General features: G+C 42.1%; 1 protein-coding gene across 4 annotated transcripts in view; it reads left to right on the top strand.

Moving 5' to 3' along the window:
• Window positions 1–24,689, top strand: part of SLC2A3 (solute carrier family 2 member 3) — a 59,541-nt gene extending 34,852 nt beyond the window's left edge. For 2 of the 4 annotated variants that reach the window (XM_072954237.1, XM_015251286.3), the window contains exons 3-11: window positions 14,422–14,514; window positions 14,972–15,132; window positions 16,598–16,838; window positions 17,121–17,283; window positions 17,579–17,766; window positions 20,420–20,524; window positions 20,885–20,986; window positions 21,433–21,636; window positions 22,175–24,689. In XM_072954237.1, the coding sequence (XP_072810338.1) occupies window positions 14,422–14,514; window positions 14,972–15,132; window positions 16,598–16,838; window positions 17,121–17,283; window positions 17,579–17,766; window positions 20,420–20,524; window positions 20,885–20,986; window positions 21,433–21,636; window positions 22,175–22,387 (1,470 nt within the window). In that variant the 3' untranslated portion in view covers window positions 22,388–24,689. Of the gene's footprint in view, window positions 1–12,471; window positions 12,637–14,421; window positions 14,515–14,971; window positions 15,133–15,987; window positions 16,070–16,597; window positions 16,839–17,120; window positions 17,284–17,578; window positions 17,767–20,419; window positions 20,525–20,884; window positions 20,987–21,432; window positions 21,637–22,174 lie in introns of those variants that run through there. The other 2 variants (XM_006218387.4, XM_072954238.1) reach the window with 2 other exon arrangements.
• The last annotated feature ends 498 nt before the right edge of the window (window positions 24,690–25,187 follow it).

The following is a 25,187-nucleotide window of genomic DNA, read 5'->3' as shown; positions in this document are numbered from 1 at the left end:
AAATCTCTTGATACTTTCAAACAAGGATCAACTTTCCTCCAATTTCCAATATGTTCCTTATTTCTATCTGAGACTTAACCAGAAGTATCACCTGTAACATTCATGTCTCTACTGACAATTTCTTCAAGGTTTTCAGTGTGTATCTCAAAACTCGTCCAGCTTCCACTCACATCTTTAGGTGTTTGTTACAGCAGGACCCCCACTTCATGGTACCAAAATCTGTATTAGGGTTCTGCAGAGCAACAGAACCAACAGTATGTGTAAATGCAGGTTTTCCCCATTATCCGAAAGTAGAGCGTTCCTGTGAAATGTTTCATAAGCTGAAATGGCATAAAACAAGCAGTTACCTTAAGACACATCTTGCTAACGCGTGCACAAAATAAATCAAGATAAAGCTCAGGCAGCAACAGGGATGGACCTGGAGATCGTCAAACTAAGGGAAGTGAGCCAGAAAGAGAAAGACAAATACCATATGATAGCGCTTATATGTGGAATCTGAAAAAATGACGCATGAATTTAGTTACAAAACAGAAGCAGACCCACAGACATAGAAAACAAACTTATGCTTAGCAGGGGGTAAGGGGGCAAGGAAGGATAAACTGGGAGTTCAGGATTTGCAGATACACACTACTACATATAAAATAGATAAACAAGGTCCCACTGCATAGCACAGGGAACTATATTCAATACCTTGTAATAGCCTATAATGGAAAAGAATCTGAAAAGGAATATGTATATACAGATATATAACTGAATCACTATGCTGTACACCAGCAATTAACACAACACTGTAAGCCAACTATACTTCAATTTAAAAAAAACGGTGAGGCACAGAGGCTCAGGACATAGTCAAAGCTACGGCAGTGAGATGCTGAAGTGCCGAGTGCAGATCCTGGGAAGAAGCTCGGCGGTGCCGCTCTCGATGTTCGGGCTGTGCTGCCTCTGGCGGCTCGCTGCAAAACAAATGCGTGATGCTGTTGTCACTTTTCACCTTTTTTCCTAAAAACAAAAATCCTCTTCGGAATTCTTTTGGTTAAGAAAAACAGGTACTAATGTAGGTCTTTCAAGAAAGTGAAGTGGCATAAAGCAAACTTTCAAAAAGCAGAAGATACTTGCATATAGAGAAAGATTTGCTCTAAGGGATTTGCTCATGCGATTATAGAAGCCAGCAAGGCCAAAATGTGCAGGGTGGGTTGGCAGGCCGGAGACCAAGGAAAAACCAGTGCCGCCAGTTCAAGCGCAAAAGCCGTCAAGCCAGGGCCCCGGGAAGCGCTGATGTCGCCCTTGAAGTCCAAAGGCAGTCTGCTGGTAGACTCCTTCTAGCCGGGGTGGAGGGAGATGCCAGGTCTTTGTTCTTTTCAGGCCTTCAACTTAGACCCACCCGCATTATAGAGGGCAATCTGCTTTACTCAAAATCTATCACTTGAGTGTAGATCTCATCCAAAAATACCCCCACAGAAACATCCAGAATAATGTTTGACCAAATATCTAGGTACGGTGCCCCGGCCAGGTTGAGAAATAGAATTAACCTTCACATATGCCTCCTGCGTTAAAATTTAAGCTCCGTGAAGGTAGGGACTTTGTCTTAGTGGCATTTGTATTGCTTGCGCCTGGAACTGTAGCTAGCATACAGTAGGTACTCAATAAACAGTCGACGAAAAATATGTAATGAAAAATATATAAATGAATATTTGCTAGGGCTTTAGAGTTTATCAGGTTTTGTTTTCCCACTTGTATTATCTTATTTCTCTGAATGATTCTTTGAGCTGTGTATCATGACCTCCAGTTAAATACTGAAACTGAAGCAGAGAAGTGACTAGTCAGATGTGCAAAGTCTAGTTCATGTTCCAGAGCTGGGTCTCGGATTTCACTCTTTTGACTTCAAACCCTCTGTTTAGTCAACTACACTACACTGTAATTATTCTCTCGCCTCACCTAGTGTTGCTAATAAGAGGAAATAGATAGCTTCGCAGTGCCAGGCCTCTGCTGAGGGTTAGGAAGCTAACCGTGCCCCGCCCAGGGCAGCTCAGGAAGGGGAGGTGCCGGAGAAGGAAGCTTCTGCTTCAGTGGTGGTGATCGTGGCAGGGAAGCGCTGAGATGCTCTCGAGGAAGGTGTCGCTTTTTTTCTCTAATCCTGGAAGAAGCCCAGTTATGAAAACACTGGAGAGAGTCTGAGGTTTTTCTCTGCTGCTTATTCAGAATTTGTTTGGCACTTCGTTCCCTGGCTGGGACGGAGCAGGATGACACAAGATTTCATCATGCTCCTCCGAACCGGCATGCAATTTTAAACTTATGAATTATTTGTTTCTGGAATTTTCCATTTAATATCTTTGGTGGGGTGTCTTTTGGGGAGAGTTTGGGGCTGAACTGTGGGCCGCTATTGTATAAGGCAGTTTCTTTTAGTTTGAATTGTGACATAGACACTCACTTCCCCTCTTAGCCTGGTTCTTCTTTTTTCTTCGTATCTGCCTTTGTCAACCGTAGTGATCTGTTTATTCTTGCAGAGATTGCTTAGAGCGTATTTGGACATATTGTTATTGACTGTTAGCAGTAAGTGTAGGATACATGATGCTATGGTATGGCAGAACCAGTTTACACTCTGCCAAGTATTAAAACATACTTGCTCCAGAAAAAAGTTGCTTGGCATTGGTAACAGACTTAAAAGCATGAAATGAAGTTTCTGAGGAGATAATATTAAATAAGGACGTATATTCAAAGAAGTTTAGGGTATGGTATTAAACAGCAAAATTCATTGTTCTCTTCATAGCCCACTCTTATGAACTGATTAATTTTTCAAGAGAAATTAAGAATTGGATTTTATTACAGAATTGACAAGGAGCAACCCTAGCTGACTGATTAGGTAGGGCTTAAAAGGTGAACTGTGTTGTGAAATTGACAGGAGACAGATTACAAATTTTTAGTTGGCATTGTGGTTTACGAAAAGGAATGAAGACTTTGGGGGAAGGGTGTAGCTTAGTGGAAGAGCATTTCTTTAGCATGCATGAGATCTTGGGTTCAATCCTCAGTACCTCCATTAAAATAAAAAAATAAAATAAATAAAAGGAAAGTACAGAGATTTTCCATGTACCTTCTGTCCTCCAGAATGCATAACCACTCCCATTATAAACATCTCCCACCAGAGAGGTACACTTGTCACAGTTGATGAACCTACACTACCACATCACAATCACCCATAGTCTGTATTTTACATTAGGGTTCATTTTTGGTCTTGTACATTCTGTGGATTTGGACAAATGTGCAATGACATGTATCCATTACATTGTCATATAGAATATTTTCACTGCCTTTGAAACTTCTGTGCTCCAACTATCCATTACTCCTCTCATCACCCACTCTCAACCACTGGCAACCAGTGATCTTTTTAGTGTCTTTTTCATTACAGGTTACTACAAGCCATTAAATATAGTTCCTGATATTTCCTTTTTTTGGATGCTAATATAAATGGTGTTGCTTTTTAAATTTCAAATTCCACTTTTTTTATTGCTGGTATATAGGAACATGATTTAGTTTTGTATCTTGCAACTTTGCAATAGTAGTTTATTAGTTACAGGAATGTTTTCATGGGACTCATTCAAAGCATAAACAATCATGTTATGTTCAATCAAAGCCAGTTTTATTTATCCTCCTCAATTTATATACCTTTTATTTTCTTTTCTCATCTTATTACATGAGCTAGTAGTTCTAGAATAATGTTGAAAAGGAGCAGTGAGAGGGGACAACCTTGTTCCTGATCTTAGTGGGAAAGCTTTGAGTTTCTCAATCATTTAAGTATGTTGTTATCTTAGGGCTTTTTTTTAAATTTGTTTTTTGTTTGTTTATTTTAGATTTTTTCAAATGCTTTTTCTTTTTTATTTTATTTAAAACAATTTTTTTATTGACATATAATTGATTTACAATGTTATGTTAGTTTCTGGACTTTTTCTGTATCTGTTGATATGATCATGTGATTTTTCATTTTTAGCCTTCTCTTGTGGTGGATTACATTAATTGATTTTCAAATACTGAATCAGCCTTGCATACCTGAGATAAATCCCAGTTGGTCACAGTGTATAATTCTTTTTATTCATTGTTATATTAAATTTTGCTAATATTTTGTTAAGGATTTTAGCATCTGTGCTCATGAGAGCTATTGGTTTGTAGCTGTCTTTTCTTTTGCTGTCTTTATTTTGGTATTAGGTTAATGCTGAACTTTTAGAATGAGTTAGTAGGGAATTGGTCATCTTAACATTGGGTAATATTAAACTTTAATCACCTATTTTCATCACATGAGTATTTAAGAAATAAAAATTGTTAACATATCCTTTTTAGAGACATTCAGACTATAAATACAATTAAAACTACATTAAATTCTATTCAAATCCTGAGAAATTACTCTGATCACCATTCATTTATTCAGTTTTCTCAACAAGCATTTATTCATCACTTAAAATGGATCAGATTATTCAGAATATTTTAAGTAATATATGCAATAATATGGTATAGGAATAGACTTGTTTATGCTAAGTACACTTAGAAAGTATAGTAATCTCCCCTTATTCAGTGTTTTGCTCTCTGAGGTTTCAGTTACCCACAACTGCAGTCTGAAGATATAAAATGGAAATTCCAGAAATAATTCGTAAGTTTAAAATTGCATGACTTTCTGAGTATGAGTAGCATGATGAAATCTTGTGTCGTCCTGCTCTGCCCCACCCAGGGAGTGAACCATGCCCTTGTCCACTGTAGCCACGCTGTATAAACATGTGCACGTACAGGAAAAAGCATAGTCTATGTAGGGTTTGGTACTAATCACGGTTTCAGGCATCCACTAGATGTCTGGGACATATCCCTCACAGATATGATGGGTTATTATGCCCTCTATAAAATTGGCACCAGACTGAAATGCATAAAAAGAAATGTTCTAAGAGATAAAATATTGACCAAAAGCATGCATTTCAAGATACCTATTTAGATTAAGAGTATAGCTTGTAGTATTAAAGAATAAGAACAGAGGGAGGATATAGCTAAGCACGTCCCTAAGTGCGTGCTTAGCACCCCACCCTAACGCACCTCATTAGCATAATTTAGGTGTGCCCCAAAAGAGCTCCTTATGAATAACAGACTTTCCTACCACTCAGGAAATTCCAATGGTTTTAGGAGATTTTAAGCCCGGAACGTAGACAAAGACCAAATATATTTCTTATCCTATCCAGCGCTAGCAAACAAACACAAATGGTTCAAAATCAGTAAGTAGTCAGGTACAGCAGACACGTAAAGGTGTATGTGGGAGAACAGTAGGAACCAGACTGACTGTTACGCGAGGGGGTACATGTAGTTTCTAAGAGCAAGGACTTTGGAGCCAGCTGCCTAGGTTGAAGTCTGGTCAACATCATTAACCAGCTATGCGTGCAGCCCTAGGCAAGCTATTTTCTCATTTAATAAGATGGGTTCTTTCTGTCTCATCAGAGTCATTAGTCGATAATGCATGTTAATTGGTATGGTCATTGTTTTCCTTAAGTCGCTCAGTTTAACATAGTGTTTAATAAATGTGTATTAAATAAATTATATATTATAGATAGAAAGAATCTGAAGTCTTTCTAAAAATTAGTAACCTTAAAACATAAATTCCTTTTTTTTTTGGCTGTTTCCAATCCTAGTTTGTTTTATGACTTGTAAACATAGATGACTTTCTTTCACATGCTACAGAAGATACAGTCAAAAAGCTAGAGGAGGTGCCTGGCAGACCCCCTGGCATTTGTTGGTGGAAATACGGGCTTGTCACAAGTCCAGGCTGGTCTCCTGATTCAAACACCAAAACCAATGAGCCTGTCCAACATTTTGGCCCTGTGCAACTTGTCTTGGAATCTGGACAGCACAGTAGCCCTGCTCTTGTAGCATTCCCATCTGCCTTTGAACCTAGAGCCAAGAGCTTTGGAGCAGCCCACATGGACTGACAAAACCTCAATTCTGACAGTCACAAGTCTTTTTATTTCACAGTAGCCATAACTTCAAGGTCTTGAACTTGTTGAGATACTAAGAAATATAACTTTGATGACCCTTGGCCTGGATAAGATTTTTTATTCTTTCATATTCCCAGGAATGTGCACTTGTTAGGTATACTTACAGTTACATCCACTTAAATTTAGGGCATTACATCTGCCTCTGACTTGAGTTCATACTCAGAAAATCATTCGACCAATAGTCCCCTTGGGTCAGAAAATGCCTTCTAATTGGTACAATTAGAGTCCCTTGTTTCCATATTATTCATGAATACAATAAATGAGTAAACTTGATTGAATAATGAGATTTAGCAGAAATACGTTCTCTTCTTTTCACTTTCTTTTTAGAATACTTGATATAACGCCCCCCTTTTGGTATCATTATGGATTCTTCAGATTTACAGTAAGTTAAACTCAGACAATATTCTCTTTTTGAGGCCCAAACTATCTTACCTTTGGCCTGTGAGAGCCCCTTTTAAATTGGCTCCTCTGTCCTTTTGACATGACCACACTGATCTTTGAAAGCATCTTTGCTTCCTGACGAGTAAGATGTCCCAGGCTCATCTTCTGTGACTTAGCCCCAGATACGGAATCAGCTACTTCTCTAAGAAGCATTACTTATTCTCCGTGGGGTCACTGTTAAGTCAGTGCTTCAACAAACAAACAAACTAACTAACTTTGTGGCATTTGCCAGTTTACCCCCACCGTGATAGATTTACAGCTACCAACATGACCTCCCTGAACAGTCAGGGAGCAGTGTGGAGGGCTGGCTCCAACACACCACTGCTGCTCTCCTTGCCAGCCAGAGCTCACAGCAGATCCTCGTATTAGAGACTAGTTTTATACATATATCTATTATATATATTAGGCAAAATTTTAAATTCCTTTAAATGAAATTCAGAAAGAATTTTGGTCAACATTAAGACATCTACTGTTACAATTAAAGACAATGTTTTAATGCCTATGAGTGACAAAGATGGCTAAAGATGCAGATTGTTTCTATCTATGCTCTGTAATCAATTCAACAAACATCAAAGCTTTTTATGTGCTAAGCACTTAAAAACTAGAAGTTTGTACCCAAAGTACTGATGAGAACACTTATATTCTACAATGACCAGATTCCCCAGATTTTTGTCCCATGTGGAGGGATTTCATCGTACCACATGGAAGGATTTCAGTGTGTCAGTTATGAGCACGCTGAGTTTGTGGTTTTAGTCTTGCAGAAGTGCTCCCCTAGGTAACTCGGTGATAGCTCTGCAGGCACGCAGAGGGAAGGAAGCCCACATCATTGATTATCGGCCAATGTGTTCACTAAGTTTACTTCCACTGCCAACCTCATCCTGTTTGGGTGACTCTAACGCGTCCCTCAAGCAACTGTCTTAGTAGGAACTCAGGTGCTGATTAAGTTTTGATTTGTTCATGTGTTCATTCAGTTTTTTATTTACGTGTCCAGCACTATGCGAAGCAGTGTAGACAGAGAAAGACAAATACTGTATGTTACCACTTACGTATGGAATCTAAAAAATAAATGAATATAAAAAAACGGAAACAGATTCACAGATACAGAGATCAAACTAGTGATTGGTTACCAGTAGGGACAGAGAAGGGGGGAGGGGCAAATAAGGGTAGGCGATTAAGAGGCACAAACTCCTATATATAAAATAAATAAGCTACAGAGATATATTATACAGCACAAGGAATATAGGCAATGTTTTACAATAACTTTAAATGGAGTGTGACCTATTAAAATATTGAATTACCATGCTGTACACCTGAAACTAATAAAATATTGTAAATCAACTATACTTAATTTTTAAAAAATTGAAGCAATGTAAAATGTTTTTTGTTAAACACAGCTTTATTACTAGGAACACATTTCACTTTGATTGTTGAAAACTTAGTGTCCCGATTAAGATAAGCTGTGAGTGTAAAATACAGATTGGATTTTGAAGATCTAGTCCCAGAAAAAGAGAATAAAATATCTCAATAATTCTTCATATTAATTATGTGTTGAAATGAGAATATTTGGAGTATATTAGATTAAATAAAATATTAAACGTGACAACTCATTTCTTTCCTTTTTTTTTAAATGGCTACTGGAAAATTTTTAATTTCATATGTGGCTCACATATTTCTGCTGGACAGCACTGATCTAGACTTTATTCAATAACCATTGAAGTCATTTGATTAGGAGATGACATGATTAAAATTTTAATTTGGGGTAATTCTTTTAGCAGTGGTGTGTGATAGGATTAATTTTGGAAGGAAATGAGAGGAGGGAAGACACCTTAGAAAGTGATAAGGATCTGGGAGCTGGGATTCGGTCCTTCAGGATCAACTGGAGTGATGAATAGCTGAAACCTAGTTCAGACAGGAAAATCGACATTTCTCAAATTTTTTCTTTCTTCACCCTGAGAGTTTATTTTCCACAGTGTTTTCAGATTCAAGATGAACTCCACCTACATCTAACTAATAAAAGAAGATTCAAATAACATTCTGTGCAAAGCTGTTCCTTATGAGAAATGTTACAAATACGAGCAAGGAAAAATCAGTGGTTATAAACGTCTAGACATTGTGTTTAGTGTAGAAACAATCCATTCAACCATGATATTTAAAATATAAATTATATTTAAGTAAGTTAAAAAATACCTAAAAGACGGCTTAGTCCTCCTAGAAAGCAGTGGATGAGAATCAGTGCTCTTGAGAACTATAAGAGAATAAACTAGTTTTATTTAAAAAAAAAAAACGAGCAAAGAGTAGAGTTAACTTTGGCAATCTTTAGAGCCGTCACTAGCTTTTTTTGTGTGCCTTGAAATGCCATTTGCATTGTTCTGTGAAAGAGGCGGTTTTCCCTGTCTTTACCTTGACAAGGTAAAAATGTTTACAGCCCTTTGTTACCTGCTTTTAGGATTTGGGGTCTATTTGTTTTCCTACGTGGCTATCACATTACCAAACATTGTCCCACAGAGCAGCGCAATGCTGCCACTGAGAGTCACAGTGGGTCGGCAGAAACCTGCATTTGGATTTAAGAGATTTCAGATCGTGATTCCATTCATTCCCTTTCTTCCAAGCAGACCTTACATTATATTATCAGGTGAGGATTTCATGTTGAAATTCCATTTTGGAATTTAACCCACCACTTTTCCTCTTGTTTTCAGTGAAGATGGAAGAACATCTCACAGGAATCAAATGACACAGGAGACCTGCTTTAGGACACTCACTTTGCTGGCCTCCCCTGGCGAACTCCCACTAGACTGATGTCTAGAGCTGTGGCTCCTGACTGAGTGGAGCTTCAAATCTGGTGGGGCTACGACCAAGGTGCAGCCGAGACCCCAGCCCACCAGTCAGTGCCCCCAACATACAAGCAAACTGTCCTATTGAGCAACTGTTACCTGTTGCCCAGAGCTAGGATTGCCTAACTCGGAGGTCCCTGCTACCTTGGGGACACGTCAGGTCACTGACCTGGTTTCTGAGAAGCAGGAGCTTATTAGGTCCCACTTGCTCAAGGAGGATTTGTCTCAATACATTCGGCCCACTTCTAGGTCCCTGAGATTCAGTTGAATTCCAGCTGTTACCTTTTAAAAATATATCCTGCTAAAAGTAGAAGGTTCTCTCTTCCTTCCAGCCTGCTTAGCTTTCTTAAAGGCAATTTTCTCAGACTGAGAAAAGGCGTTTACCCAGAGAAAAGGCGTTTCAGATCCCTCTCCCTTTCACCCTCCCTGCTTTTCTGCCATCAAGAAAATACCTACAGATTTCAAACATCTAAAACTCCACCCTCGGTATGGTTTCAGCATACTGCTTTTACACAACTTATTTTAGGACAAGCATAATCCTAGGTTTTTACAATTATTTCATTGATTCTTTCAATAGACATTGGAAAAATAACTTGTGTACTGGAATTACACGGGGGCCTGCTCTGAGTAAATGCAGGGGGTCGGAAAAACCTGCTTTTTACTTTCACTGGTGCCATTTGATCTTGCAAAACATTAAAGAATAATTATTCTAAGGCCAGAGAGAGGGAGAAAGAAAAGACAAAGTGATTTCGAGCCAAGAATGACATTGTGAGACAAAAAGTCAGAGCTAAAAACGAATGAAGGAAAAAACGGGAAAGGGTTTGTCTTCCCCTAACGCTTCAAGGTCCAGCCTTGAGCCTCCTGTGACTGGTGAGTGCGGCTGGGGAACTGAATTGCTAATTTTAATTACGTTTTTAACTTTAAAAAATTCATTGAAGTATAGTTCATTTATAATGTTTCAGGTGCACAGCAAAGTGATTCAGTTATACATATACCTGTCTTTTTTCAAATTCTTTCCCATTCTAGGTTATTACAAGATACTGAATACAGTTTAATTTTTATTAAAATGGAAGCAGTTTAAAATAGTTTCCTATTAAACACAACTTTGTTGTCTTGATTAGAACGAAGTATTTCTGTAGCTGTGGAAAACTTAGAGTCTAAAATGGAGATGTGCCGTAAATGTAAGACATACACTGAATTTTGAAGACTTAGTAGAAAAAAAGTAAACTATCTTAATATTTTTATATTGATGTATATGCTCAGCTGATATTCTTTTGCATATATCAGGTCAAATAATTATTCAAATTAATTTCTCTTGTTCCTTAAAAATTTTTTCTTTTAAAAGTTTTGATGAAGCTACTTAGAAAATTTAATATTCCATAAATGGCGCAAATTGAATTTCTGTTGGACAGCGCTGCCATACAGGATATTCTTTGTCCCTTGGCTGCTAAATCCCGTTGCTGTGGTAACTAAAGGGGCCCCTAGGCTGGGTATTTCCTGGAAAACCGGGATGGAGTGGGGGAGGAGAGGGGTGGCCTCACGGAAGTCACGTTTCACTCATCCCCAGTTCTCTCAGCTAACCATGAGGTTCAGAAAATATCCCCATTTAGCAGTGTATATTTGTAATGTATAAAAAAACTGAATCACTATGTTGTATACCTAAAAGTAATATAATGTGAGTTAATTATACTTCAATCTTTAAAAATCCTCTTTTAAGGAACAGAGACAATATAACGTGGTTTGTTCCAAGTCCAGTAGTATCTGTTTGAATTCTAGGCCCTCAATCAAAACCTCGAAGAAAGATACACTTGTCCAGTTAACCCTCAGCAAAATTCTCTCTCTTTGCCGGGCTCCTTGCACCCTACCCGCCTCGCTGGTCCTGCCGGAGGCGTTGCTAGGCTACGGATCAATAGGCGTTAGGAACCTGGCCACCGATATTTCCCCTCCAGCAAGGCGGTACTCTTAGCTCTCACCCAACTCTTTAAACTCCAACGGAATTGTCTTCCTTCCTTTACTCTCACACTGGAGCCACTGCTCTCCCCTTTCAGTATCCTTCATCGCCCTCTGTTCACATTTTTCTTATCCGTTTTTCCCACTCATCTTGCTCAGTTTTCTTGCATGGCTTAGTTATCAGATATTTATCTCACACTTTTCTTTCAAGAAATGCACAGCCCAGAAGTAGTCATCGGATATTGATAATCCTCTCCAGTTGTGTAAAACTCATTTGGCCTCGTCCCTTTTTTATTTTTGAAGTGGAGGATGGAAAGCACCACGAATTCCTTGCGGGCCAGGACTTTTTTGTCCTATACCCTGATGGATGGATCCCCAACTTTTCAAAGGGTGCCTGATAGGGAGTATATGCTTCGCAGACACCTGTTTCGTGGAATCTGATAACTGTCCTACCCTGGATGCTGTAAACCTGAGACTGGAGGCAAACTGCAGAATGGGCAGAATTCAGGAGGAGTGGGCGGTGTGGGGAAGGCCATAATACGGAGTCTGGATTGTGTCCCACAGGCAGGTGATTGTCTCTTTCCTGCAGCCTCGGGGAGTTGTTCTGGCTCCTAAATATTCGGGTTTTCTTCCTCCCAGCAGTAATTGCGCGATCAGTGGACAAGTACAGCCCCAAACTGGTCCAATTATTCCCTTTTGCTTTCCTTCTCTCAAACTATCCTTCCCCACCGCTTCAACATCATAGGCACAGCCTACAGTCAAAGAGCCCCTGATAAATGCATAGGATTATGAATTTTTTCTGTTTACACTCCGTCCGACAGCCTGAACTCTCACAGTAGCACCCAGTCGACTTTGCCTAATATAGATAGCATTTATTCTCATCTTTTTACAGATTGATTCAATTCCGAACAGTTGCGAGAGCCAAAAATAAAGTGTATCTGCCCTCCCTCCAGGCTTTTCTGGTAGCACTTTGTCTGTGAAACTAAGAGGCTCTCAGAAGAGGGAAGGAGGACGAGCTTAAAAAAACGGAGTGGAGGGAGGGTGGAGGATGTGGTTTTAGAAAGATGGGCGGAGGGTTGTTGCCTAGGGTGGGGGGAGAGTTTGAGGTCACAAAATTCCGGGAGGTCCGGAGATTACTTGGGGGCGGGCGTGGGGTGGGGCAGGGGGCTTGTCGCCCAGGCTCCGCCCTTTGCAGAGCTTTTAAATAAGTGCCCACTCATTGCCGGCTTGTGAGGATGAGCTGTTAGAGCGGTCCTGCGAGCATCTCGAGGAGAACTTGCTGCCGGGAAGGACGTGGTGAAGGATTTGTTGGCTGGGAGAGGTGTCTCTGGAATCCAACTCCCAGATCTTACTGAGGATTCGAAAAGAATTGAATTAGGGCCATGGGGACAGCGAAGGTAAGAACGTCAGGCTGCTGGTTATCTTTGCTTGTTTGGGATACGCTGAGAAAGGCAAACCTTAGTGGTGACTGCTGCGTTCTTTTTCGTGCGGAGTCACTTAGCCATCTTAGAGCCTTTCCATTTCCTCTCCAGGCTGCGGTGCCACAGTTTCACCAGTTCTCCCTGAATGTCATATCCTGTCAAGGATTAATCCCAGTTCTATTCACCTTCCGTTGCAGGGAAAGTCACCTGGAGAAGTTGTGTTTGTTTTTCGTGGGTTTTTTTTTTTTTTGGTTTGGTTTTTTTACGTAACTACATGCCACTGAATATGTGGGGATGAGATAGATGGGGGGTTGGGGGCTGCTTTTGGGTTGATGATGACTGTGGGTCTGAGAGCCGACGTCGGGATTTCTCTGCAAGTGTTAGACCTTGAAAGGACCTGGGATTTGTCTGGGGTCCTGGGTAGGTGTCCCGCCATCTGTCCCGTGACCTATGGGAGTCTGGATTCTAAGGAGGGAGAGAGAGTTCCAGCCATCCTTCCTATTGGTTGTAATTGTGCGTGCATGATGTATGAATGTATTTTTGTGTCTAAGGATGCAGTATTTGTAGGGAGGAAGGCATTATCCCTAAGGTAAACTTACCTGAAAATAAAGGAAGATAAGAGAAGGGAAGAAAAAATGAGAAGGCCCACAAGGGTGGCAAATGATGAGTGAAAAGAAGAGGTTTTTACTCAAAGGAGAGGATTAAACAAAGCTGTGTCCTGGTGGAGACCTCAAGGGTCCTTAAGCCTAGTTGATGGGAGGCAAGGTCAAAATTTGGGCAACTGAAACTTCTCGCCTGCCATTGTCTGACCTGAGAGGAGAGTTGAGGATGAGGAAGGGTTGGGCCTCAGGCATAAAAATTGAGCTACCTTGAAGTGGAAATTAAGATAATGAGAATTATTCCCTGCAAGGTGAGTGATAACTGGGTTGACTTCTGCTCCCCCCCCCCCCACCAAATGTCTCCTAAGTGCTGGGTTGGGAGTGAGAGACTGTGTTCGCCCCCTGCTGGGTGGGTGGGGGATAGCAGTACAGTATTAAGTACACGGGAACAATTTCAAATGGGGCCAAGGATACAGTGGGTAGAAACTGTAGATTACACGATCCAGAGAGTTAAAAGCAGCCCAGTGATGAAGAACCACCACCACCACCATTCTGGCCTTCCGTGGGGTCTGGGGTACAGGTGAGCCTGCACTGGATCCAGCTGTTTCCGAAAGAATCTGTTCTTAGAAACCCTAGGCTTTGTTCACTGCCCCTCCCCCCCGGGGGGGGAAGGTAATTAGGTTTATTTGTTTTTTAATAGAGGTGCTGGGAATTGAACGCAGGACTTCTTGCATGCTAAGCATGCGCTGTACCGCTGAGCTACACCCTCCCCCGGAACACTAGGCTTTTTAATTTTCCCTCACAATCTTTTCTATTCCTGAGGCCAGTGGTCAGTTCTGTGTTTGCTTTACCTGGGGCAGTTTTTTGAATGTTTCCAGACCGACTAACCCAGTTCCTCTTAGCTTCTGCCTGCCCACATCTTCTTGCCACTTTCCAAATTTACTCTCCATGCTCACCTGTTTATCTCGAGAGAAGCTCTTTAGTGTAACCTGTATACAATTCTTCTGTGTCCTGTATTCATTACCTACATCTCATTAAGTTTTGTTGTTTTCATACCACTCACAGGCCAAGTTCTCGTAATATATATATATATCTCCTTAATAAGAGACAATCATCACTCAAGGGTTTTAAGGACTGTTTCTTCTTTCTCCCCTCCCCCCAGGTCACCGCACCTCTGATCTTTGCCATCACTGTTGCTACAATCGGCTCTTTCCAGTTTGGTTACAACACCGGAGTCATCAATGCTCCTGAGGTGGTGAGTATCAGGCAATTAGAGTTGGAATAGGGAAAGTATTCCTTTGGCAGTGTTTTCAGAATTAACAATTTTAGACAAACTTGGTAGCTGGCCTGGCCAAGACTTAGAGGGGGAATAACTGGCAGGGGTGGGTGGCTAATTGAATCACTGATCAAGCAAAAGGCCCAGATGCTCTCTGTTCCCTGGACGGTACCCATTCTTCCTCTCACCCCCTGGGGACACACTTCCGTTATTAGCCCTGAGGGGCTATCCCTTAGGTCGTGGGGGGGGGTGGTGGGAGGGGGAGAGCTGGGGTAGTCACCGAACGTCAGCACTCCAGTACTACGACCTACAGGAATTTTCAGGACAAATGAAAACTTGTTCTTTTCAGAGCTGGTAACATTAACTCGTATGTGGTATCTGTCTTCCATTGCCATGTATTTACCCCTGTCCTCCCACCAACCGTTTTAATTTGCAGATCATAAAGGACTTTCTCAATTATACTTTGGAAGATAGGTTAGACAAGCTTCCCTCTAAGGAGTTACTCACGTCTCTGTGGTCCTTGTCTGTGGCCATCTTCTCCGTCGGTGGTATGATTGGCTCCTTTTCTGTTGGACTCTTTGTCAACCGATTTGGCAGGTATTAACCACAAACTGGGCAAGGAAGGGGGCTACACTGGTTGCACTGAGAACCGGTATTGAGACTTAGAACAAGGGGATGATGATGCATTTGCATGAGAACACCTCAAATTCTGATCAAGGAAAAACTAGTCCAGCTGGCACTGAATATGACTGCTCTTGCTTGGAGCTCTCCTGCCCATCAGGAGATGGGCCTGGGAGTGACTGGAGACTGTAGTCCAGCTTAAGCTAATTCAGTTATTCTCTGGTAAAGTCCACTTGGAGTTTCCTAGAAACATACTTTATTTACAAGGTCAGACATTTGCTTTAGTTAAAATTTGGTGGAGGGAGGTAGAGCGCATGCTTAGCATGCGCAAGGTCCTGGGTTCAATCCCTAGTACCTCCATTAAATAAATAAATAAACAAATAAGCCTAATTACCTCCCCCCAAAAAATATTAAATTAAGATTTGGGGGATTTTATGCAAATGTCTTCATAATTTAATATTGCAGGATTGGGAGGAAGTATTTTATAATCCTTGGTCTGTGGGCAGATATAGTCACAAAACGGTTAACATGGACCTCCCATAACTAACATGGTTTTCTTCCTATTGTTATTTTATTAGCAAAAGAACCTAATGAGGAGGGGGGAAGAGGATGGAGAGAAAAGTAAAGGTGACAATAAGAAGGAGAATTATTCTCTTAACAGTGGTTCTCCACCCCCACTGCACATTTAGGATCTCCTAGGGGAGCTTTTAAAAGTCCCAGTGCTGGACTACACCCCAAGCCAATTACATCAGCCTCTCTGGGGATAGGGTCCATGTATCAGTATTTTTCAGATTTCCTCAGGTAATTCCACTGGGCCACCAGAGTCAGAGTCAGAGTCAAGTACCACGATGCTGATCTCCAACATCTGCAGGAGTTTCTAAGTTTCTAAGCAACTACATTATAATAAAATGCAGTAAGTAGCATAAAAAGATCAGCCCTGGTCCAAAAATTTCTCTTGAGTGTTTCTCTGGACTGACTCTACCAGAATTGCCTCAGGCAGTGTTCCAAACTTCAGTTTGCATCCAGTCACTTGGAGGCCTTTTTAAAACATGGATTGCTGGGCTCCACCCCAGACTCAGGCCTAATGATTTAGCAAATCTGGGATGAGGTGGGACAGTTTTAATTTCTAGCAAATTTCTAGCTGATGCTGTTTGTGGACCACTTTGAGAATAATTGGCCTTAAAGTGCTTGTTAAAATTCTAAGCTACAGCTAGGACTTAGCGAGGAGAATCTTAAACATGTTCTCTAGGTGAGCCTTATATGTACAGAGGTATAAGATCCATTGGTCCTGGTTATCTCAGCCAGAAATGTTCTGATAAGAGAAAGTGGAAAAGTTAGACCAAAAGATGTATCAGCTTGCAGAAGGGTAGAATGATAAGGAAAGAAGGGGAGAGATCGGGTCTCTTATGCTAACTTCACTTGTCTTTGTTTAATCTTTCAGGCGCAATTCAATGCTAATTGTCAACCTGTTGGCCATTGCTGGTGGCTGCCTGATGGGCTTCTGCAAAATAGCGGAGTCGGTTGAAATGCTGATCCTGGGCCGACTGATTATTGGCATCTTCTGTGGACTCTGCACAGGATTTGTCCCCATGTACATTGGGGAGATATCTCCTACTGCCCTGCGGGGGGCCTTCGGCACCCTCAACCAGCTGGGCATTGTTATCGGGATTCTGGTGGCCCAGGTACTCCAGAACTTACTGTTAGTTTCATGGCTCATTAAATGAATTTACATAGATAAAGCAATCCAGAATATGGTGCATAATTCAACTTTATATGTTTCAGATACTAATATTACTATATCTCATAGACGGTTAAGAAAGCAGGGCAGAGAAAAAGAGAAAGTAGAAGAAACAAAGTCTTTTCCTGTGATTTAAAGAGTAGATGATTTTCTAAACACTTTCATTTTTTAAAATCCACTTGTGGCCTATACAGTATGGAATTTAAAGTATCTTCTTTGGCTCTAGATCTTTGGTCTGAAAGTCATCATGGGGACAGAAGAGCTCTGGCCGCTGCTCTTGGGCTTCACCATTATTCCAGCTGTCTTGCAATGTGCTGCCCTGCCATTTTGCCCCGAAAGTCCGAGATTCTTGCTCATTAACAGAAAAGAAGAGGAGAATGCTAAGGAGAGTGAGTACCCTTCACACCTTCACTATAGGAATTTTAGGCTTGCAGTTTGTTTTAAGATAAGATACTGAATATAGTTCCCTGTGCTATACAGTATGAACTTGTTGTTAATTGACTCAGAAGCTTTCAGCCCCTAAAGAATAAGATGAGAAGGCAAGTTAAGGCCCAGATGCTGACTGATCGGCCGCTTCCGGGGCTCAGCGCTCATCTCGCCTGGCTTCCTGCCAGCTGTCTTACGGGGGAAGGCTCTGGGGACAGCAGCTTATCTTGAACCTTTCCTCTTGGTTCCTTCCACCAGTCCTCCAGCGATTGTGGGGCACCCAGGATGTGGCTCAGGACATCCAGGAGATGAAAGACGAGAGTGTTCGGATGGCACAAGAAAAGCAAGTCACCGTGCTGGAGCTCTTCAGAGCGCCCAGCTACCGCCAGCCCATCATCATCTCCGTCATGCTGCAGCTCTCTCAGCAGCTCTCCGGGATCAACGCCGTGAGTGTCCACCTGTCCTCAGATCCGTGACTTTAAACGCCTGACCGGGGGCGAACAGCCTTGGTTACTGGTCACCTTCTCACATGTACAGGGTCTCTCCCAATGCTTACCACATAGCAGCCGCTCAGAAAATGTTGACTATCCAGGTTTTGATTTGGTTTAGTTTTTTATGTCTTAAAATGATATCTATAGTACATGTTTTCCATGTGAAAAGATGAAAAGAGGTGAAAATTTTGTCACCCTTAGTCTTGGAACTCAGTTAACATTTGTCCTCTTCCGGACATTTTTTCAATATTTAGAGTACTGCAGTGTATCTAATTTTTATTCTCTTTTTTGACCACTCTTTTTTTTTTTTTTTTTTTTTTTTTTGGTGGTCAAATAATCCTTTATTAAATCATTTTTCTTTGTGGTTCTTAACTCGCTGGGCATTCAACCCCACCACTGTTGATTGACCACTCAATTTTAAAATTTCCACTTTTCTTTAAGTCTGATCTAGCTTATATGATGTCATCAATGATAACACAGGCCATACAACCAAAGTGGATCTGAGAATTAATTCACCTCGGTTCTTTTTCCAGAACTTTACTATCTAAAAATCAGTGTAAAGCCCTGGGGAGCAATTACGAGGTCTGTGAGCACACTGGCAACTTCAGGCTGAGCTGGCTTTACCTTATATATTTTGTGCAACGTAGACTAGTGACTATGACAGTTTAGAGTGTGGGGCAAAACGGAAGCTAGCATTTGGCAGGTGGCCATCGTAGTCTACGCAAAAATCAGCTTCCTGCTTTTGAGTCTTGGTTGTGGTCAGAGAGGGTATTCCTATACCTTCTATCCACCTGAAAATAAAACATTTGGATAGGAGGAATCCAAATATTCTTGTCCCACCTCTGATTCATGCCCTGAGGTTTCCCATCAAAACGTGATCAGCGTGGTCAAATCGTGTGACAAAGCATTTTGCAAAACATGATACTCAGAGTAAGTTGGTTCTTGGCCTTTTCTGCCTAACTTGCCACGAGGATACTGTGTTTGAAATGGCTGTGCTTCTCCTGAGGGCTTAGAGGCGGTTATAGCAGAACCTGGGAGGAAGGATAGTTTGAAAAAGCTGCTTTTGATGGATCTCAATCTCAGAGTTCCTCCTTTGAAAAACCACTGTAATCAAAAATACTCTCGAGACTTTCCCGAGCAGCAAGGCTGGGACTATTGAGGCCTCCAGCGCAGGTGCGTGTCCTGAGAGTGACAACCGCCCTCTTCAGTTCTGCCCCGCAGGTGCCTTCTGGCCTCCCCCGCAGTCCTAGGCCTGCAAAATAAGATCAGAAAAAGACAGACCACTCTGGGAAGATTACCAGTGATAGATGAGCATTCTGTAAGGCAGATGTCAAACCGTGTGTGAAAATCATGTGTGAAAATCATTTTTTTCTGTTTTTAATTTCCCTTAAAGGCAGAGGGGTAAGAGGCTGGATAGTGTTCACCCTGCTTACATTGCAAAGTAAACAGCTGTTAAGGCAGCTCGTGTGCAGGTTAGCGTAACCCAGCTCGACGGTGCCAGGCAGCGGAGCGGTTTCACTGTAAGGAGTCTGCTTGGGATCTGTAGGAACGTGTCAGGTTTTGGACGTGCACACCGTTATATAATAAGGAAGAGGACTGGCATAACTATTCATTCCTAGTTTTAACTCTTCAGATGTCTTTCCTCACAAGCTTTATATCATTAAATACTCTCGGAATGTTTTCTAACAGCTTTTCTTAGCTCACCCCTGCTTCTCTCCTAGAGGACTAGTCAGTATCTCAGGTTCAAAAAGCACAACCTTGATCTTATTTTGGAAAAATTACGTAGTTTCTATCTTAGGTTGTAGGGATTTCCCAATGCGGAAGCATATGTTCAGTGAAGCCTAATGACTACTGGTATGAGGGCAAATACTCCGGGTCAAATCAGAAACTCTTAAACTAGACCTGAGGGACTGAGTGATCTAGACCCTGCGCCCTTGTTATCTTGGTCTGAGTCCACGGTCTGACATCTCCTTAGCTCTAGGGGTTGGAGCAGCTCCACGCTGTAGCACAGTGTTGAGCAAATAATAAAAATAATATACTTTAAATAGCAGCTTATGTAATAGTGTATATTAAATTAAAATAATAGCTGGTGTTATCTCCTAAAACACTTGCAAAGACCTAGTGCTAGGAATTCCAGCCCAAGTTCTGCTTCTAATTACACGAGCAGGCTGATTACACCCCTCAGTGTCTTCACTGTCAAACTGAGACATCAGTGAGTATCACTGTTGGGGTCAGGGAGTTAGAGAAGTAGTCCATTGAAAAGGTGTAATTGAAAAATGTAAAAAAAAGAAAGAAAGAAAAATGTAAAAGGACTTATGCCTTTAAAAATTTAATAAGGAAGAGGCTGAATGGAGCAGTAAGAAAAAGCATAGTTAGAAGAGAAAAATGGAAATAAGCAGCTAGAATTGAGGGAAATTAAGAAGAGAATAATAGACCTAAGATACAGAAGATAATTAATTTGCAGAAGATACTGTGATTGAACAACAACAACAAAACTCTGGGAAGGACTCCTTCACTTCTGGTACTTTTCTGAATTGATTCTTTGCAGGCTCAGTGTAACTGCTGTGCACACTTGAATTTCATAGTTGCATCTTTTGTTCCCTGCTAGGTGTTCTATTACTCAACGGGAATCTTCAAAGATGCAGGTGTCCAGGAGCCGGTCTATGCCACTATTGGTGCTGGCGTGGTTAATACGATCTTCACTGTGGTTTCTGTAAGTCATGTGTTTGGATCATTTTTGAGGGGGGAGGAGAATTTTTGCTCCATATGTTCAAAGATGGGTTGTGGGTCCTTCCACCTCCCTGTCGTCATTTAGTGAACCCCTTTTGTTGCTGTCAGATTCCTTTCGGGGGAGATGAGGGGTGAAGCAGTCTTCACTCGCTTCAAGCGAATAGGCAGTAGGTGGGCATGGGAGGGAGTCCATGGGACGCTTCTAACTTGGAGCTGGAGAAGACGACATGTGACTACCGCAGGTGTCCTGCTGTGCGCGGCGGATTCGGGTAGCTCCTGCGGCGTCTTCATGAAAGGGAAAGCAGATGTTCCATGTTTATTATTATTGTTCTTCTTCTTGTAGCTGTTCCTGGTGGAAAGGGCGGGGAGGAGGACTCTACATCTGACAGGCCTTGGAGGAATGGCTTTCTGTTCTGTCCTCATGACGATTTCCTTGCTGTTAAAGGTGAGTGCTCTTTGTGGAGGAAAGAGGGGGTGGGGAAAGGGGAGAGGGGTGGGTAGTTGAGGTTGGAGATCATACAGACGGCATCTGGGAGAAGCGCCAGGCCCAGGGTTTTGAGAAGAGTGGGTTATCAGACAGAGGTCACTGAACTGCCTTAATCCTTGTGTCTATATAACATATGGCTTGAAAGGTACATTATCTCATTTAATTCTTAAAGAAACCTTGAGGTAATTAGTCCCATTTCCCAGATGATGAAATGTCTTGGTGCCGAGTGGCATGTGTGGTCACACTGCTAGGATTCAAAGGCCCGAGGCTTCTAGGTACAGTAACTCCTTTATACCACGGGACAGAAGGACCTTTTCATTATTAGTCGGTACTCCTCTCTGGGAAGCTGGCTCCTGCCTAGGTCATTCTAAGAATACTAACTTTGCTTTCTTCCTTTCTTACAGGATAATTATAATTGGATGAGCTTTATCTGTATTGGGGCCATCTTGGTCTTCGTGGCCTTCTTTGAAATTGGCCCAGGCCCCATTCCCTGGTTTATCGTGGCTGAACTCTTTGGCCAGGGACCCCGCCCAGCTGCAATGGCAGTGGCTGGTTGTTCCAACTGGACCTCCAACTTCTTGGTTGGATTGCTCTTCCCCTCGGCTGCAGTAAGTAAATTAAAGCTCACCTCACCTATCTCAAACCAGCCAATACATAGTTCTGCGTAGAAACAGAATGGTCATGATAAGCCTCAGAGGATTCCAAATCGATGTTTAAAATCCATCATTTGGACTAGCAGTAATGGCTTTATGATCTTAAAGGCTCACTGAGCGTGGGATGCTGATGATGGGGTAGGTCTTGTAAAATGACCAGGAGCTGCTGTATAATAAAGAACCTAGCATGGATGTCTGGAACGCATTTCTATTTCCATGAGTCTTTCGGAAACCCAGATCTTAAAAATAATAGAAGTCCTAAAATAGTAGGCGTTTGGAAGCAGCTAACTTTAATGACTAGGGAAAGGAATGACACAAATTATAGAGAGGTACAGTAGTTACCGATGAAATTAGATCCGAGCGCCTGGAGAAACCTGTTTCCACTCGCGATAGGAGGATTCTGGCCGGAGGCCTAATGTGTATGTGAGGGAAGCTGGAGTTTTGGTGACCAGATCTTGACATCAACTCTCCCTTTTCTGTGTCCTTTCACTAGTTCTACTTAGGAGCCTACGTTTTTATTGTCTTCACCGCCTTCCTCGTTGTCTTCTGGGTCTTCACCTTCTTCAAAGTCCCTGAGACCCGTGGCAGGACTTTCGAGGAAATTACACGCGCCTTCGAAGGGCAGGCGCAGGAGGGTCACCGCGCTGAGAAGGGCCCAGTCATGGAGATGAACAGCATCCAGCCCACCAAGGACACCAACGTCTAAGCCAGGCCTCCCTCCCGCCTCCCTCCCACCAGGAGAAGCAACCTCTCCCTGCAAGGGGAGAGACCTCATCAGGTTGTAACCCAGGACTGTTTCTGATTGCTGCTACTTGATTCCTTTCTCATCCCACACACTCGAGGGGACCTCAGAGGATCCCCAGGCCGGGGTTAGTCGTTATTTTCAGTGGCTTTTTAGAATCTCATTTCTTGGACACTCTCCCCTGCTAAGGAGAGACCAAGTGAACCTACCTTCATTTCAGGAGGGCTTGACCCCTTGGCATCTGACAGCTTTGCAAGCTCTTGCTCCCTTAGGGTCTCATGTTGCTCCCGGGGGCCTTTAGGGGAGTGAGCGGGAGGTTGCGGTTCCTCTAACCTCAGACCTACCCGGAAGCAAAGACACACGGGTGTGGAGGGCAGAGAGGGGTCACCTGAGAGCACCTTCCTCACTTCCATACAGCTCTGCAGAGCAAACTAACTTGAGTTTTATTTATTTTATCTTCTGGTTTTATTGCATAAATATTTATTTTTTTAAGTGTAAAGTACTTTTACCAAATAATGAAAGCATAAGGAAATTGAGGTTAGAGGGAGGTGCTTAAAGAGAGGTTCTCGGGTGGAAGATTCAATACCGAAGAGGTTACGGTGCAATAAGGGACGAATTTAGGGAGAAATGTGATGCGTTATTAGAGGGGCTATGATGTGGTGTGTGAGGTTTGCACGTTGCCTCGTAAACATTTCTGTTCTTCAGACGAAAACTCTCAAGTTTAATTTCTCAGAAAAGTCACGGTGCCTGTATAAAGAAGCTATCGGTTTCCTTCGGAACTTCTTTCTTTCTTTAAGATTGTCTGTAGCAGTACTTGAAATCTAGGCTCATTACTAAGATGAGCATTGTAGTTAATGGTGGTTGTTGGGTTCTAATTTTGGATGGAGTCCAGAGAAGGGGTGGTTATTTCTAGAAACCCTCTGTCCCCTCACTGGACCAAACAACTTCTTTCTCCTGTAGTGAACTCAGTTTTGTTTTTTTTTTTTTAAGTACTCGTACCACCTTCTGGTGGGAGAGCCTCCCAAGTGAGCAACCTAAAATACGGGTTCTTGGTAGAGGTTCATTATTTCTTCAGTTTGTTCTTTAGAAGATTTTAGATTTTTATTATTATTATTATTACTATTATTATTATTATTATTATTATTTTACTTTAAGCCATAGCTTTAAAAGAATTCAGAGATGTTCATAGCTAACTTGGAACTTGTAACCTCAGCTTTGGGAGAGGATTTTCCTGAACAATTATTATCTAGTTGCAGTATGTTGTTGCATTAGGGTTATCTCATGCTTGTTTATGTCTGTTACCATGTCAAGTTACCCTTGTCACCATGTTACCGTAGTATTATGGCAAGTGTCCTTAAGGGCTTGAACCTTTCCCATAGACCACATTGGAGTCGCTGCGAGTAGATGTGCAGCGTGGCCCACACTTGAGAGCGTGAATGTGCGCCGTCACTTTGTTCTGGGTGGATTTGTGGGTAACTTGTTTCCTCTGTGTTCCTAAGGTGTCCTTTTGGATAGAGTGTGTTAAGACGACTCATTCCTCTGTGTGTAAATAGCGCTGCCCCTGCTGGGTGCAGTCTGCATCTGTGGTTGCCTTCGGGGCTTCAGCGGAGCTCAGTCTCATCTGGCTGCCTGTGTTAGAGAGGAGGGGGAGCCCCCTCCATTCTGAGACTGAGGGTGGAGGGCTGCATAGTCAGACAGCAGAAGCAGGAAAGGATGTGGGATCAGGCCGTGTGGCCTCCTGCGGGCACTGGGAGGGAGGCATTCTTTAAGGGGATAAGAAACAAACTGAAGACTTTGAACTCAGGCGGTTCAGAGACTTGGATGCGATGGAGGGGTTCACACCTGCCACGGTCACAGACACCTCCGCAATCATCCAGTCTCCCAGTATTTTTAGAGATGGCTATTGGACCCCTCTCCCCGTTTTCATATGTTGCCTGATCTCCCAGTCCCTCTTTGGTGCTTACAGATTTCAGGCCCTTTAGCCAAACCCTTGCCTATGACAGTATTTTGGTTCTCAGTTCTCACCATTTCCTCTGGTCATTGAGCCTGTGGGTAAAAGCTCAAGAGCCAAGGATGGGGCTTTGCCAGAAGGGTGACTTTCTTCTAACTGTACGTCTGCTTCTGGCTCCTCAAAAACAGTGGGTTGGCAGTACTGCAGTGTGGAAATTTTCCCACTTCTCAGTGACCAGATTGTGAATAATTTCCAAATGGATTTTCTATTATTGTTACCATGGTTCTTTGTTTTGAAATAAAAATTCTGAATGTATATATAGCATCACAGGCTTGGTTTTTTGGTTTTGTTTTGTCCTTCCTATAACAACAAAATCAGCTTCAAATCAACTGGCCACTCAGTACCTGTTGTAACCTTGCGTAAGTTTCTTACACGAGAGTCTAAGATGCAGATGAAATGGAAAAGCCTTAGTGCATTGCTTCACATACTTAATAAATTATGTTGCTTGCTTTCCCCAGTGAGAATTCTGATTTTCTCTCATGCTCTTTCCTACTTCCTTTCTCCTCCAGTCTCTGAGGTCTAAAATTCATTCCACACTGATGTCAAGGCATCCAAACGGCATAGAACCGTGTGTGTGTGTGTGTGTGTGTGTGTGTGTATAAAACCTACTTAAAACCCTTCAATAGTTTCCAGTCGGCTACAGAAAAAAAATAAGCCCCCTGGCTCAATACATCCCTTCCTGGGCAAGGTCCCTGCTGCTACCTTTTCAGTCTGAGTTACCATTTCTTAACTCCCATGTATTTAAGAAAACAG

Source organism: Vicugna pacos, chromosome 34, assembly GCF_048564905.1.
Source record: "Vicugna pacos chromosome 34, VicPac4, whole genome shotgun sequence".
In the NCBI taxonomy this organism is placed as follows: Eukaryota; Metazoa; Chordata; class Mammalia; order Artiodactyla; family Camelidae; genus Vicugna; species Vicugna pacos.
This window is presented reverse-complemented; position numbering and strand designations above follow the sequence as displayed.